The sequence below is a fragment of the Numenius arquata genome, chromosome 4 (assembly GCF_964106895.1).
Source record: "Numenius arquata chromosome 4, bNumArq3.hap1.1, whole genome shotgun sequence".
NCBI classification, from domain to species: Eukaryota; Metazoa; Chordata; class Aves; order Charadriiformes; family Scolopacidae; genus Numenius; species Numenius arquata.
Genome location: NC_133579.1, coordinates 70,029,461 through 70,047,065, shown reverse-complemented (window position 1 = coordinate 70,047,065; position 17,605 = coordinate 70,029,461). Strand labels below are relative to the sequence as shown.

Sequence of the window (17,605 nt, the reverse complement as noted above, 5' to 3'; positions counted from 1 at the left end):
AGAGGATCTGGTCCAGTCTGTCTGCTTTCCTACCCCCAAATTTACAGGGATATGTAGTGTTCTGTCTGGCTAGCAAGCTGGTGTAGCTCTTTACTTAGCTAGGAGTGTGTGCTAACTTGTAAATACTGCTAGGTCGGGGATTTTAATTTCTGGGCCATGTGTTGCCTTGTTTTGAACCACCTAAACAGATAGTTTGGTTTTGGGGTGTTTTTTTTGTTTTGTTCTTTCTAACCTAGATGCTTAATTGTGAAACGTATCAGGGGCTGCTTATCTGCACTCTTCTACCAGCAGAAGAGCAGCGGCAGCAGCCTCTGTTGAGAGTGCTAGAGGTTTCCCTGGATTAGCTGTCTGTAGTCGTGTTACAAGTAAGGTGAAGTCTTGTACTGCACAATTTCAGGTAACTTTATGCACTAAAATGTTTTGACATCTCCATTCCTTGCCCTTAGTTGAAAGCTGCACTTCCCTAGGTGAAGGGTCTGTCCAGACTACCTTAGGTGGTAAGTAGATCCCCAAGAATGATGTTAGGCAATATCCTGGAGAGAAATGCGCAGAATTCATTCCTCTTGAGAAAAGTAATACTTGAGCTATTTATTCCTTTTGAAGCTCTGGCTTGAGCCTGAGAAGGAATTTGCCTGGAAGATCTTGCTAATCTACACAGCTGAAGTGCTTTTCATCAATTTATTCAGATGATTATCTCAATGTGATAGAGTCAAGCTGTTTCACTAACAAAGTATTAGTCCTCTTCCAGCCACAGCCAGAAGTGTTTTCCCTGAATATCTCATTTCTAAGAGTCTTTTAGTTATAGATACCATCTGTATCTGATCCTTTCACTGCTTTTTCCTGTGTTTTTGTTATCTGCATGCCAGAAAAGACTAATGTATCCCACTTTACTACATGACGCTAGAGAAGGCATGCAATTAGGCAGTTTCTGTAACTTCTTTTAAACATTCAGCTTACATGTCTGCAATTCAAAACTCTTTTACCAAGCAGTACTGTCACACCCTAAATAAAAAAAAAAAATCCAAAAAACTAGTGTTTAGCTTAAAAAAGGCATGTGCCGAGTCCAAATTTTTGTTAGTGCCAATGTGAAAAAAGCATTGTTCACTGAAGTTAATTCAGTCAATTCAATTTTCATCGAAACTGGATTACATATTTGATAAAGCAATTGTTATAAATTGCTCTCTTCAAGAGACAGCTTGTCTAAGGTGGATGTTGCTTGGACTTCACTAATGTTTTTCTCAACTGTAACTGGTCTTTCTAAGAACAAATCTGAAGGTTTCTTTAACAAAATTCGAAATTCTGAGTAGAACTGCAAAAGAAAAATCTCTACTTCTGAGTGATTTTGATGATCTAAAATACTGTCAAGTTTCTTACAAACAGATTAAATAGCTAATTAATCTCCTAAATAGGTTTCCAAGAACAGAGATAAATTTTTGTGATGTTTTTGAACGTTCTGAAATTGCTTGAGGTTCCTGGTCGTGGTGTGTGCATATGAACTAAATGAGGTTACCTTGGCTGTGTGTAGGGAAGGCTCATGGAAAGCTGTGTGTAATTACTGCTAAGTGCAATTACTTTTTCTTACCTGATAATGCAATTGCTGTGATTGAAAGCTTTGTGGCAGATGCCGTTTACTGTGCAGCCAAAAATACTTGGGGTCAGGTTAATTATTAATTAACTACTGTCAACAGTGCAAGAAGACTTAAGTTCATCATAACGTGTTCTGCTTAGGTCACTGAGTGAATGTGTAGCTTGCCAAATTTAGCAAGGTAAAGAAAATGCAGTAGGTCCCATCTAATAGCTGGATGTTGTGCTTATTGCTGCCTTTCAGCTTGTCTGTAATTAATATTATTCATGTGAGCTTGGATGTAATGCCATAGCTTCTTAAAATGTGTTTGGAGGACTGCAAACACAACATACAATGGGAAAGGGTCGTAACTCCTTTCAGAATGGATAGTAAGCTCAACTTTATATGTTCCCCTTTGGAAGGAGGGTAAAAACAGACTTAATATTTAAACTTGCAAGTAATAAATAAAAATGAAGTAGAAGGGTCTGTAATCAGAAGGATATTCTCTTCTTAGGTGCGCACCTAGAGTTAAGAGAGGGAAAAACTTCATGCAAAGACACAATCTTGATTCAAAGCAATGATAATTCTTCAGAAACTTAGTGACATTTTTTAAAGTTTGTTTAAACTCAATAGGTCTGGTAGACTACTTTAAAATAGATTACTTATTTCCCTACTTAATTGTTGTCTAGTGTAGTCGCCTACTGAAGTATTCCATTCATAAGAAACATGAGAAGAAATCAAATCCAGGACCAAGCAATGAGTGTGTACAGTGTTCATACCCAGGAGAGGGTTATTTCAGGTGATGTAGGGTCATAACTGGTGAAGCAGTGGAATAAAACTAAGTAAAGAAAATATTCTGAACTGATTAAGTTTATTTTGAACTTCTGCAGCTTTTTGGAGCTCCTTGACTTGTATTTGAAAGCAGCTTTTATATACCTGTGAACACATACCTGTTTCTAATGGTTCTGTAAAGCGGGTGCAGTGAAGCTAATACTGTTGGACTGACTTTTCAGAGACCATAATTCTCTCTGGAAAAAGTCACATTTAATAGTATGCGTAATTTCTTTTTTCATGGTATGTGATACTTCACATATCATGCTTGGATATGCGAAGCAACAAAAGAAGCAGCAGTCCTAACTATAAAATAATTGAAGATATTAGAAAAAGTTTAATTTCCTTTTTCTTTTATAAAAAAAAAAAGCTTAGGTATCACTTCTGTGGGCATATTATAAGAAGTTCCCACTGCAACAGCAGCTTTCTAACGTTCCTTTACAGGTTAGAACATTCGACTGCTTTATTTTGCCTGTTTAAATAAACAACTTGGTTGAGACTCTTCTCTGAATGTAGCAATGCAGAATTCTTTTTCCATTATGAGAATTGTTTAAATGTAGATTTTTATTTCTCTGCTCTGAAGCATTTGGTGATGTTTTAATTACCATTTAAATTATTTTTAATGGCATCACTGGCCTCCTTAGAAACGTCTAAGTAGAAGGGATGCTTGAAAGTTTTCCCACCGCCACCCAAGCTTATTTAAAGATGAGCACAAGTACTTATGTAAAGGTAGTTTCTGTCAATGCCTAGATGAAGCATTTTGTGCTGCTTTTCTGGGCCAAGCATGTTTCAGAACATTTATAATAGTAACTAATTTCTGAATTCACTTCTCTCCTTCCTATTCTTCCTATTTAGTTCTTGAGTATTTTGATGATCTGTAGGCACTACCACATAATGAGAGAGCTTTTTTTGGCTTGTGCGGAGTTTTCTCACTTGTTCTTAGGGAATAGGGGCTGTGTAATTCAGGATAGAAGTCCAACTGAGATCTTTTATGGAATAACTAGTCTTTTAAAGAGAGACTCTTCTACAGAAACACTTCTCAGATCTGCCACATGAGTTGTGTTTATAACAAAACAAAATTGGAAAACGTGTGTGGTGGCAGGATTGTTCTTCTCTTGGTGTATTTGTACTTCAGTCAAAAAAAAAACTTCCCCCCCCCTTGATTTGGATTCAGTTAATAGTCTCCTCTCTGTGGCTTGAACTTCAAGGTTGGTTGTTGGTTGTTTTTTGCCCACCGGTTTAATAATGTGAACAATTTAATTATCTGTTATTTATATGCCTTGAGAGATCTGCAAATGTATTATGGCCTGTCTTGTTCTTAATAGTTCAGTGAAAAATCATACAGCAAACTGGTTTTCTCATAATTGGTGTTTTTCATTCTCCTTATCCTTGTGCCTCCTGGAAACCTAAATTTTGGCCAGCAACTTAGAGGTCACCAGAGATGGGATTTGATTTTTGGTTTTGAAATAGTATGTCCAATTGCTGCTTGCCAGCTTCTGCTCCAAGAGGAAAAAAATCCACCAGCTGCTGGTAACTGGAAGTTGTCTCCCAGGCTAAGGCCAGGTTATGGGAAGACTGAGAGAGTTATGGGGCAAAGCTTGTGTCCTGCTTGAAAGACTTTTTTCTTTTTTTTCTTTTTTTTTTTTTTTTTTTCAATGGGTAACCTGAACAATAGTGTACTAGACCCATAGTGACAGTACTGGTTTTGCATCATGCATTCAGCACTGGTTCCCCCCAGGCAGAAAAGTAAGGGGAAGGCAGGGCCTGGCTAATATCCTGAATAGTTCACCTCGGAATCGTAGTGACGTCGACTTCCTGGGGTTTGTCTCTAAGTTTAAATAAAAGAATACTCGCTAAGCTGTTCCCAAAGTCTTGAGTGGTTGTCCCAGCCCTTACAGAGGCATTTAAACGTTATGGGGATGGAAGTAAAGATTTAAGAGTCTAATTGGCTGAGGTTACTGTCAAAACATAGTTTGTACTTCATAAGCGTTGTATAAAAGTGGCATGTATGGTTTGCTCGTCCTTCGTGTGTGTGGTATTCATACCCGTGGTGTTGTTTTGCAGACAATGGTACGTGGACTCAGCTGTGGTTGGTGTCAGACTATCATGAGCATGGATCGCTCTTTGATTACCTGAACAGGTACACAGTGACGGTGGAAGGAATGATAAAATTAGCTCTGTCCACTGCCAGTGGTCTCGCTCATCTTCACATGGAAATTGTTGGCACACAAGGTAATCTTACAACTGTTCACCCTGTCACCTGGAGAATACTGGGTTTTTTAAAAATGACACATACTCTCCCTACTATAATTGTTGTCCTAATTAGAGCATTGAATCTTTGCAGGGTGTAGTTGCTTTGCACATAGCCAGTTACTTGGCTGAATTCAGCACAGATACCCGAGTTAATCCCTTGTGGAGCTGAGTGAATTGAAAAATGTCTGGTTTGGATCTGTGATAATGTCTAAACAGATAGAACTTCATAATTTGGAGGGTGTTCTTACCTTCCTTTCTGTGGTATATCCAGGTTTTGTGATGTAACAATCCTTCCTACAAAACACCTATTAAAAGGCGCTAAGTAGTGGTGCCTGTAGTATCTTAACTTTGATTTGAGACAGCACTATGGGTCTATTTCCAGAGATACTAGAAGCCTTTGTGGCAAGTAGTATGTGAATGCAATAGATACTTAAAGGAAGAAGGAAGGGACAGTAGAATGGAGTAATACAGTAGATATTGAAGGCGCTTTTCTGCATAGCTCCAGTCCCCAGTGAATGATTTCAGGAGGTATCTTAATGTGCAAAAAGCAGCAGAACTAGAACGAATTCTGTAACTTCAAACAAAATCTGCACCAGGCTTAGAATAAAAGCAGTTATGTTTTTAACAGATGTGTTATTTCTATTGTGGTTGTTTTTTTTTTTCCCCCCCTTACAGGCAAACCAGCGATCGCCCACAGAGATTTGAAATCAAAAAATATATTGGTAAAGAAGAATGGAACGTGCTGCATTGCAGACCTAGGATTGGCAGTTAGGCACGATTCAGCTACAGATACAATTGATATTGCCCCAAACCACAGAGTGGGAACAAAAAGGTAAAACCATTGACCTGATGTGTTAGGCCACTTTTATAATAAAATGCCTTTTTTTTTTTTTTCTTGTCCCATAGAAGATTTTTATGGGTACGAACGCAAGCAGCAGGAAAATGTAAATACTGGCAGGTAGAGTTCCTGGGTACTTTCTTGTCAGACGGTAATTTATTTAGACCACAGGTGCTTAAAAAGCAGATTGAATCTTGGCATTTATTATTAGCATGTGTAAAAACTTGCAAAATATTGTGGGGCACAAGTATACATTTACCAGGAGACTTCATGAATGACCGTTTTGGAGACTTTACTCATATATTTATTCTTTTTGCCTTGTGTTGCATGGAAATGTTGCTTGCAGCCCGATCTGGAGTGTGAGACAGGATATTTACAGTGAAAGTAAAAAGCTGGATTTATTCCAGAGTGAAGTCTTTGTTGTAGAATGTACAAGGTGCAGAGTTTTGGACATGGGCTTTCGCGGGATCATCTTTTTGAGAGAAATATGAGAACTTAAAACAGCAGTCATCTTTGTCATATAATACATAAATAGAATTGTCAATGCATGAGTCAGTATACTCCCTTTCTTTTAAAGGCCTACTTCTGAATTTGGAAATATGGGTTTTTCTTGTCCTCAAAAGAACTCAGAGCTGTTCAACTCCATCAACACAAGTGCAATTAAATTTATTACCTGTAATTTATCATTGCTGGACTTTCAGATAATAATAAGTGGAGGCTATCCTGAAGAGACTCATTTCCTTTAATCTGTGCAGCTATGCAGCACACAGGGATGGCAGCACTAACACTGAGCCACAGCAACGGAGCTGTGTGATGTGGGCAACTCTTTGTCCTTTTGAGGCCTGCAGGTTCAGTGGTCTGGCAAACTGAAGTTTGGATGCCTGTCACGGAGAAATGTCTGGAATCACCTACAGTCCAGTGGTTCAGGGCTGTACCTGATTAACTTCAGCAAATGCCCTAGCAGTATTTGAGAAAATTCTGTGTTTGTGTTGCCCGATCTCTAATCCATACATAAAAATGACTGATTTTATCTCTCTCTTTAGTAGTGATACTGCAGGGGGGCGGAGGGGTGTGCTTGGGGTTTTACAATGAACTAGGATGCCCCTTTAGCTGTGGCTTTTAGGAAGAACCACCCCCCCCATTTTATTTTTTTAAGGCTCGGTGAACAAAAGCTTTCAGAAGATGTACTGAAAAATAATTTTACTGACAGTTATGTTGCTGAAATTACTTTATTCTAAAGCTCTGCTACACGCGTCCTTTGTCAACTTCAAAAATACCACACAAATGGTCAGATGAGATTTATTTTCTGAAGTACTAGATTACAAAATACTGGGCATTATTCCTTCTCAAAATCTGCGGTGATCGTTGGTAGTAAAACAGCAGAGTACTTTAAATTTGCAGTGACAAATACCAGCTGTGTGCAAGGTGTATACCAGGTGTGACTTGGTCTTTTGTACTAGCCCTGTATGTGAAAAATGACGTGCAAATCAGTTACTTTTAGTCTAGTCTTTGGAGAAAGCATCCTTTTAGCTGTGTCTGTGGACCCCACTTGGAAGATCTCTTCTTGTGTAGGTGCTATTAAATTGCTTGTTCATCTGCCTTATGCTTCTTCCCAAGGGTAAAGCCGTAGCAACTAAGTCCCTTTCCCATTTTAAGGACATTAATCACTTTTACCCCTCTGAAAATTGTTCATTCTCATAACAGGCTGGCCCCTCTTCCTCCATCTTCTGTGTTCTTCGTTAAGTAACTCGGCAACTCTGGTTAATTTTTCATAATGAAGTTCAGATCTTACCTGTTTAATGACAGTTTGAACTCTCATCGATTGCCACTGCTGGTACCTCTTCTGCACATGGAGGCTCTGGGTGCGAGTTCAGGGAGACTTGTCTAAGCTTATATTTTTCCGATGATTGTCTGTTGAGATAAATGTGTGGTCTGGGAAGCCAGCAAGACTGGTTCTTGGGTGATGATCTAGGTGCTGAATCAGACTGACGATCCTTCTCTCTGACTGAGTGAATCTTTCTTTCTTTTCTGTTCAGAGGGTTAGTTTTACCAGATGGTGTGAATTGTACGCTGTCACAGCTCAGCCTGCAGCATAAAGCAGGGAATGTGAGCTCAGGGAATGTGAGCTTTAAACTGAGAAGGAGATAAACTTGCCTCAGGGAGCATGAGAGGGATTCTTAAAAAAAAAAAAAAGACTAATTCTTTTTTTTTTTTTCCTTTCTTTGAGAAGTGTAGCCCAACTGTTACATTTGGTAGTCCAAATAGGCTGTGTTTAAAAGAGGTTTGGCTGTGAATTCCAGCTGAACGTGGATGCTTTTCTGCAGTTTGCCTAAACGGGATATGAGCTGTGATAAATGTGATACGATTCTGGCTATGCTTGTGGAGAACAGGCTTGGTGATGGGAGTTGTCACACTCAATGTGTTGCGTACAGGTCCTGGTTGATGACACCAAGCTCCCTGTATGCTGTATAAGAAATTTAGGCAACTAGTACAGAGCTTTTGGACTAAAAGGGGTGGGGAAGAGGTCAGTGGGCACCTGAAGTTTGGCACAGCCGTGCCCAGCATAATTGCAAACTGCTTTGTAGACTTACCCTTTCATTCTCGGAGGGTACTTAGCTGCTGACCTTCTTCAGAAGGTCAAAATTAGTCTATGTAGAATAGTTCTGTCCAGAACCTAAAATACTGTTTCCCACAAGCGATGCATTTCCAATATATAAGCTGAGTCTGATGGCCGTGCGATGCCGAACCGGCTCTCTGCACTAGATGACCTACTTGCCTTTCGCCTCTCTTCTTCCAGCAATAATCTCTCAGGCTTTTTGAGCAGTCGGTCACCGTTCTGAGTTATGGAAGCCAAAGCCAATGTAAATGCATTGATGGAGGATCATGGCAAGAGGTCAATTTGCTGATAAATTCAGTCGAAGTCACATTTGGGGGGGGGGGGAGGGGGGATTTTTTTTCTTTTGAGGCTGTCAGTTCAGCTCCATTGCCACACTCGGGCCTCTTATAGTCTTTTGTGATAAAACCCTTGTCCTTAGGATGCTTTACAGAAACTGAGGCAATCTCCTTTACTGCTTGTTTAAGTGATTCTGGCTGACAGTCTCGCAACGCGATTGGGGTTTTTGGTTTGGTGTTTTTTCCAGCTCCATCACTCTTGCCATCCCCATGTGATCTTAAGACAGATCAATTATTCTTTCTCGACCCAGCGCTGATCACTGTACTGTCAAGTACATGAAGTAGCATAAAAAGATTATCCAGCAATGCAAAATCCTTGGAAAACGTTAAAACACTCACCACAATCTTGCATTCTTGATTAAATAGTTTTTGATATGGGTGGCCCAGAATAATTTGAGCCTTGTCCATATCAAAGATTTTGACATATGTAAACCATTCCATTCGATAAATGCTGTCAAAGTAAACCTTTATGTTCATCTTCAGACAGTTGTCCTCTGCTTGTGCTGGGTTATCACTTGGGAATTTACATGCCTGTACAGAGCTTAAGGAGAAATCTCATGTCGGCAACCCTTGGTGAAGTTCTGGACTAACGGTTGTGGTTTTGCTCTTCTGTTGATAGCCCTTGCTTCCTTCTGTGGATGTCCTTTCCATAAGACACAGTAGCGCTGAGAGGGTTCTGAAAGGTCTGGTAATCCTGTAATTTATTTTAAGTAGTGTGTATTGTATTCTGCCTACCACCACTGGTAGTAGGGAAAGAAAATCCCAGTATTACGTTGATTAAGTGCAGTTGTGCAGAGGCTTCTGTGGCTGTTCCAGAGGTTGAGCTATTGCATAGATTACTGGAGTGGGATACAATTGTCAGGCGTGTTTATTTTTTTTTATCAGTTAACTGTGCTCTCCTAAGCCCCGGTGTCATTGTTTGCCCGCTTTGTTAGCGTGTCACCTTGAGATTGATGGGGCAGTGACGTGGAGAAACGCTCTGCTGAACATTACATGTTGGATTTAGCTGCCGGAGCTGTACCAGGTTGAGGGAGCAATGCTACAACGGATGTTGACTGCGACAGCAAATACCATTCATTCCTTCCTTCCAGCAGCCGGCGGGCATGGTGCTGTCAGTAATTCTCACGGTGCGGTCCACGCTGACATTTTGCTTGATGTTCCCACATTAGGCCTAGTCACTAAACAAGGTACCAGTCACTTGGATGCCATGCCAGTTTTCAGTCCCCCTTGTCCTCAGTTGAAAGTCTGTCACAGATTTTTTTTTTTTTTTCTATCCCAGAAAATGTTGATAAAGTAAACTTTTCTTGTGAGCACACTTGTTAATGTGTGACCCAAATAGGACTTACTATTAAAAAAAAAAAAAGCCTGGCATGGTTTATGGTGGTACTTACAGTCTGTATGATGGAGAGTCAGTTACCGCGGTGGTAGGGAGGCTTTGTTTTCAAGGAATCCTTAACAGTGCTTGCTTTTTTAACCAGCCTTTCATGTCTATTCCCTCTCTAGTTCTGCTAGGGAATGTAATAAGTGGCTGCTATATCTTGGCAGATTCCAGGAGCTGGGTCTTCCTCCTGCCTGGCCTCTGGAGCCCAGCCTGATGTGTCTAAAGGGTTGGGGGCTCTCTCCATCCCAAGCCCATGGATGTGGCTGCTGCTTTCTTGCTTGGGATTCAACCAGGACTGAGGCTGGGTATACACAGACACATACAGTACTGGCAGGGCTGATGACACGGATCACTATACACCATGTGCTGTCTTCAACACCCGCGTAGAACACTGTCAGAACTTGTATAAAATATAAGTATAGATGGCCAAGTCACAGAATGATATGGGGTTGGAAGGGACCTCTGGAAATCATCTAGTCCATCCCCCCTGCCAAAGCAGGTCCACCCACAGCAGGTTGCACAGGAACGTGTCCAGGGGGGTTTTGAACGTCTCCAGAGACGGAGACTCCACCACCTCTCTGGGCAGCCTGTTCCAGGGCTCTGCCACCCTCACAGGAAAGAAGTTCCTCCTCATGTTTAGGTGGAACTTCTTATGTTCAAGTTTGTGCCCATTTCTTCTTGTCCTATCAAGTCTCCTTTCTTCTCTTCAGCCGATCAGGATTGAACTTCATTACTGAAGTAGCCTTCTGTAGCCTTACAAGCCCATGCATATTTATGAATCCCTCAACTATCATTACAACCCTCAGTGCGTCTAATGTCCCCTTCCGTGCTCCACAGGTCTCATACTCACTAGCTGGGCTGGGTTAATGCGCAATAGCACACCTACGTGCCATGGGTTCCCTCAAATACCAGCACAGGCTCTCCCCCTGTCAGACATCCCTGCCTGGGCCACCTCTTTGCTGGCTAGACCAGCTTGAGGTTTGCTGGTGAATTACACCCATGCGCACCTACCACACATACTGCGTTTGGGGAAAATAGAAACCTTCCTTCCCACCCCAGCAGCTGGCATCTAAGGCACGTAGACCTTAAGACGTGTGACTCCCGCTCCAGTTGCTGGTGCTGAGTGGCCCTGACTCTGCTTCTCCCATCCCAGTTCTCCCCTGTAGCTGGTAGGTGTAAGCATGATTACACATACTGTGTAGCCTGTGACCCATGGTCCCACTTCAGGGGCTGAAGCAGAAACCCTCATTTGCTCCAGCTGCTGGCACCAGGGGTGCCTTCACCCACTTTCTGACTGCAGTTGCTGGCCCAGGATTCATTCACACTGGTTGCCCCACGGTAGCTCCAGATGCATCCTCTGAAGACCTGTGAACATGTTCTCCTAGGATCCGCAGTTCCCTTTCCCAGCTGCTGGTGCTGAGACCTGCTTCTCTCCAGTTGCTGGCACCTCAGGCCCAAGGGCAGCTTCATCCCTGGTCTGACTCCAGTTGCTAGCCCTGAATTCACTTCTGCCTGCCTCCGGCTGCTGGCATGGAATCCTTGGAGCACGTGTGCACCTGGGTGAGATTGCATGGAAAGATAGTCAGGATTTAATGAGAAGGTAGGATGCACTGGGGTGAGCTGGTGCAGGGCTCGGTCAGACAAGAAGAGTGACTGGCAGCTGTTTATGCAACTGGCTCCTTTGATACTCTTTTTTTTATCTGTTGCCTCACTGTTGTTCCTCCCGGTTACCCTTCTCCTGAACATTCCTTGATAAGCGTTATGTAGTCCCAGAGGCCTCCCTTGAATATCCACAATCTTCATGTTCCTCTTGTTTCCCACTTATTACCAGTTACAATGTCCAGGCTGGCCCTCTCTAAAGCTTTGCCTGGAGCTCCTTACTAGCCTGTCACTTAGCCACCGGAGACTTTTGGTCTTTGTCATGGTCTCTGTTATCTCATGTCTTACAGATTTATAGCTCTATTTGTTTATTATTTCACATTTTACTTATTCCCCCTGTTCCTTTGATTGTTCCTCTCGGTTTACTTATTATCCCTTTTGCAATGAAAGGTCTTTGATTGGATAACCTTAATGAAGCAGATCTTCCTTTGTCTCCTTTTCCACATAAATATTTTAAATTTGGGGTTGAGCTGATTCGTATCACTGAACTTTCTCTACAGTATTTGTGAAATCAAATGTTTTCTTTTTATTATTATTTCAAATAGGTACATGGCACCTGAAGTTCTAGATGATTCCATAAACATGAAACATTTTGAGTCATTCAAACGAGCAGACATCTATGCAATGGGATTAGTGTTTTGGGAAATAGCTCGGCGATGTTCAATCGGTGGTACGTGGCAATCTTTACAAAATTGGATACCCTAAGCAGTTATAAGTAACTTACAGAACCTGAATAATTTTTGAGTAAACGCTTTGCTCTAAAAATGGTGCAAGGTAACAGCCAGTACGTCTCGGACTTTGTCATCGTTTACAGGATTATTCGACCTCTCTGTAAATCGATGAACCATACCTGTTGGAGAAAATAGGAACTACCCTTCTCTATATTAATTTTTCCAAAAATCTTTACATAGAGGGGAGAAAAGGGTGATGTTAAATGTCCTTGAGAGCAAGGGACGACCATCACAAGCAAGGGCTAGCTAGAATGTGTTTGGATGACACCCATACCTTGTTTAAAATAAAGCATGCTATTATAAATCATACGCTTTCAAGAAGTGTCTTTAGTATAACATATGAAAGATTCGATATAGCTTCCATCTTTTCTAAATATATAAGTTCACAATTAAAAACTCAAGGGTAATGTAAATGCTCCTAAGGTATGGTTAAGGATTCTTTTTTTTTAAATTTATTTATCAGTCATTGTAATGTCATTTTTTAAAAAAATGAAAACCAGAAAAGAAAATGGTAGGGTACTGATAAGGAACACAGTAAAAAAATGAAGTATATGTAATTTATTGTTAACTAAAATAAACTTATTTTCAACCCATTACAGGAATCCACGAAGATTACCAGTTGCCATACTATGACCTCGTTCCTTCAGATCCTTCTGTTGAAGAAATGAGGAAGGTTGTATGTGAGCAGAAGTTAAGGCCCAATATTCCAAACAGATGGCAGAGCTGCGAGGTATTAACTAACCTTGCTAAAGCTACTTTAACGGACACCGGAGCTTTTATTGATTTCAGCGGTTTAAAAATTGTGCTGCTTGTTGAAGGGAAAAGGGTTGCTTCTACGAGAACTTCATTTCATTCTGATCACTGTGGTTTTATTGAGTGTTATTGATCCTTAGGTATACATCGATATTTAATGTAATGTCACAAAAAATTAATAGATAACCCTGCACGGAGGATTCTAGGATCCCTTCCTGTGAAGTGTAGGTGACGCTAATGTAAATTAAAAGCTAGCCTGATTTATATTATACAGGCAGCATCGTTGCAAATCAATTTTGCAACTGGGGGTGGTACTGGGTTTGGCTGGGATGGAGTTAACTTTCTTCACAGTAGTTTGTAGGGTGCTGTGGTTGGGATTTGTAACCAAAACAGTGTGATAGCACAGCCGTGTGTTTAGCTGCTGCTGAGCAGTGCTTACACAGCTTCAAGGATTTCTACGTTTCTTATTCTTGCCCACTGCCCCCCTGCTCCTTGAAGGAGCGGAGCTGGTGGTTTCATCTCAGTACTCCGCCAGCACAGCACTGCTGCTTGTTGGGAGACAAATGGTATCTTCAGCAGTGCCGTGCTGCCTCACGGGAACGCTCGCTTGGAACTAATTCAGTCAAGGATCGTTGCCCTGTCATTGTGTAGTAAAAGAATATCCTACAGACTTGCCAAAATAATATGTGCCTTTAGGAGTTTGCATCCAAAGCTGTGGTGGCTTCAGTACTTTGTGTGTCTCGGGGTTTGTACTCCGTAGTGTACTCACTGAAAGATGGACACGGTTATTAAGAAGCTGAGACTCTAAGCCAAAGACTTAGCACTTAAGAGTAAGAGGTTGATGAGATACGGTGTACTTCAGATGGAAGAGGGAGCCGTGTTGCGGCATGTATGAAATGAATACATGGGTGAAGGCGTGAGGTCAGGGACTGGGCAAGAGAACACAGGGAAGAGAAAGGCAGTGATACACACCAACAGACTGTGGTGGTGTTTTCTTAAATGCTGCCATTCCAATCCTGCAAACTTGCTTGGCAGCTCGATGTAATACAGCTTTGAGTGTAAAATATTGGAAGGTAGAGCTATTACTTTTTCATCTTCAGTTGTTGTTATTTGCATTGTTGCTTGCGTAGCAGCATTCACAGATTTCAAAGAATGGCTGTTTGAAGGATAAAAAGACTCCAGAAATTTTCAGACTCATTACAGAGCTTCAATTTGAGGAAGTCGGCTTGATAAACTTCTAAATTGCTATACGTTGGACTAACTCCTTTAAAAGTAATTTGTGACTGAAGGAAGTGGTTGAGTACATTCCCAGCTACACAGTGGTTGGGAATACAAAATACCTCCTGACATATTACTGCTTTTCAACTGGAGGCACGATAAAAAGTGTATTTTTGTCTAATGCAAAAATTCAGAAACCACAGCTCCTAATTTTTATCAAAATAATTGTTGCATGGGCTGAAATTCTGCTGAAAAATACTAGTTTTGTTTTATAGCATTTGAAAGCATTTTATTTTTCTGTAAATGAAGTAAGAGTTTGAGGTGTTTTTACGCAGCTGTAGTACTAGTAATAGACTTCAGAATGGTATGAAGAGGCTGAGGCAGGGCGGAGGTTCCGTGGGCTCCGCTGGAACAGCAGTACGTGTAATTACTTGTCTTTCTTTTGCAGGCCTTACGAGTAATGGCAAAAATTATGCGGGAATGCTGGTATGCCAACGGAGCTGCTAGGCTGACGGCTTTGCGCATTAAGAAAACGTTATCGCAGCTTAGTCAACAGGAGGGGATAAAGATGTAATCCTGGATTTGCTACAGAAGAAAACTGTAAAAAAAAAAAAAAGAAAAAAAGAAAAATTATCCCTATCTGCACCAGAGTGGCGTGTTAAGAAGGTCAATTGTTCTACCTCACTGGGGGAACAGAAGGATATTGCTGCCTTTTAGTACTTCATAGGAACGTCACTTGTTAGGATTTTTGTGGACGTGCTAAGCAGTTGTGTTGGGTCCTTTCTGTGCACTATGAACCTCTTTCCCAGGTTACTTACAAAACATCGTGTAGCCTAGTTTTATTTTTATTAACCTATAATTATTTTTTTTTTTATTATTTGCAAAGTTGATAGCTGGTCTTAACTTCTAGTTAACTGTGCTACAAATAGGAGGTCACTTTTAAAATGGAACTGGTTGGCTGTATTCTAGAGTGCATTGATGGCTCTTGTAAGCAATTTATTCCTGGCTGGTACATTGGCTGTTCTGAACCACTGTCACAGTTCTTTGATTCAGATTGGGAATGTACTGTTGGAATATACTTTGCTAGCTATTACGTTAGGATATCTTTTGGACTCTTAACCTTGATTTACAAATTGACCTCATTCAGTTGTGGGAACATAATTTATGCAACTAGACTTTATACGTGATTACTGGGGGGTTTTTTTCCCACTTTTTCAGTACCTTACATTACCTTCAAAATAGATTGTATTACACCAGTAAGTGCCGCTTTTGAGTCTTTTAATGCGAAACAGTAGGAGCGTACAAAGCCTATGGTACTTTTGGTTCCAAAAATGCAAGTTAAAAATCAACTGTTCCTTTGCGTAACAAAGCTCTAACTCGGACTCGTTTCAGCAAGTGAGTACATAATTCGTGGAATACCTTTAATTTTACCAAAATCTGACTCTTTAAACCACTGTAGGAGTTTTAAATAGTGTAAGCTAGTAAATTCACTGTCGTATTTTGTAATTAAGTCATGAGTCATAATTATATATAAGATTTATCAAGCGGTACTTCTAAAATGCTTGAAGTACCTATCTACTTCAGAAAAGTAGCAAGAGGAGTAAAATGCTTTTAAGGAAGATCTTGCTCCATTAAATCAAATACGAAAAGCATGTTTTCTGTGCAGTTCTGCAGAGTCAAGACTCAAAGAACAATATTTGCAATTAAATGAGGATTAAGTGCACCTGTAACTAGGGAGAAGTTATTTGGGCTTTTGTACTAGAAAGTTCAAAGCTGCTTATAAATCTTACGTGCATATATATATTTTATTTTTTTTTTGTGTGCCTCATACACAGAAAGTGGTGAGCTGTAGAAAGCGGTGAGCTGCAGGTCTTCGGATACAAATACGAGGGGATTCCAGCAATCCCCTTCCTGCTTACAAGAACAAAGCTTACGGTGGTTTGTGTTGTCGTAAGAACACAGCAGAATATGCATGGCTTTAGTCAAGATTCGCCTGAGATTTTAAGGATGTCGCAAGGTTTTTGCAAACTTCTTCAGAAATTGAATTGCCTCCCACCCAAATGTACAACTTCTGGAGGAGACTGGGAGGATTAATATGGAAAATTCTCTTTATAAAAAAACTGCTTGTTACCAGAATTATTTATAATTTTTTTGTCACATTTTTAGGAAGAGTCTGGTTGACCTTTTGGTCAGTGATGCCCAAAACGCTCAGCAGTATTTCACTAGGTCTGTGTGCCTGGTAATTAATATGCCACCTAACGTTCTTCTCTCCGGAACCCATCAGTATCCATCCTGTCACGCCACACAGAGGACAACCTTAACTCTGCTTCCTTGTCATTCTTCAGCATGGAGCCCGCTGAGAGTTTTCACAACGCCGGTAGCAGTGGCAGGGTGGTCACTAACAGAAGCGTAGTCGAGATTGTGTTCCGTGGTCTGATGGACGGCAGCTGAAGCAGTAAAACGGGTGGGTAAGAAGAGGCTGTAGAGAAGACGTAAGACTGAGCCAAGCGCTAAGGTTTTATCTTGGCTAAGTCTTACATATTGCCAGATTCTTAGTGCTTGCTTGGAGATAGGTGTAAACGATGTGGGAATTAGGAATCTTCAGAAGTTACACTGCAAGTAATGAAGTGCTTTATTCAACCACCTTTGTGGATGAGTTTACTTATACTGGAAGATGGCATCCAGGAGATGAGATTAAAAATAAGAGAAGTTCTTAGAAAACAATAGGGTTTAAACATACGTACATCTGTCACACCTATGCTTGTTTGGCATTATCTGACCAGTCAGGCTTGTGTGCCTCAGGCCTCTATCAATCAAAGCTGGATCGAAAATGACTTCATGTAGGTATTTTAAATAAACTGTGCCTCTGTGCGAATGGAGAGCTGTGCGCCACAGAGTTCTTCAGTTATGACTGTTCTAAAGAAATGATTGACTATAACTCCCAAATCTATCTACTGGCTGTGCATCTCTAACAAGTTCTATGGATCTAGACAAATATTTAAAGGAAGCAGGTCAGCATCAAAGTAGAACTTACTGTATCTCCCTACTAATCTGAAAGGCTTCCGATTTAAACACTTACTAACTTTGTTAAATTTTGAGTTTTTCATAAGCGTACCTGGATCTTTACCGTAGATACCAGTGGTCTGGTTCATACTTCAGAATCATCAGGCTCCTGGCACACGTCGGATCTTTATAATAATCTTGATGGTAACATGGGAGAGCTTCCAATATAATTCATCAGATAATTTCATTAGTGGCTTTTTGAGCACCTACAAAACCTTATCACCCTAACATTTGGTTTCCTAAAAGAGAACCTACAGCAGGTGCCTGGCACGCAGATCCATCCAGTCAGCTGCACGGTGGTTTGTTACATCTGTCCCATCCTTATCCTCCTGAATTGCTAGCAACTATTCGTACGTTGTTCC

At 40.8% G+C, this 17,605-nt stretch overlaps 1 protein-coding gene across 6 annotated transcripts in view; it reads left to right on the top strand.

Moving 5' to 3' along the window:
* The window catches only part of TGFBR1 (transforming growth factor beta receptor 1), a 34,339-nt gene extending 18,901 nt beyond the window's left edge, over positions 1–15,438 (top strand). For 4 of the 6 annotated variants that reach the window (XM_074146639.1, XM_074146643.1, XM_074146645.1 and 1 more), the window contains 5 exons: positions 4,460–4,627; positions 5,324–5,480; positions 12,024–12,148; positions 12,809–12,939; positions 14,629–15,438. In XM_074146639.1, the coding sequence (XP_074002740.1) occupies positions 4,460–4,627; positions 5,324–5,480; positions 12,024–12,148; positions 12,809–12,939; positions 14,629–14,754 (707 nt within the window). In that variant the 3' untranslated portion in view covers positions 14,755–15,438. The remainder of the gene's footprint in view (positions 1–4,459; positions 4,628–5,323; positions 5,481–12,023; positions 12,149–12,808; positions 12,940–14,628) is intronic. The other 2 variants (XM_074146642.1, XM_074146641.1) reach the window with 1 other exon arrangement.
* Positions 15,439–17,605: the final 2,167 nt, after the last annotated feature.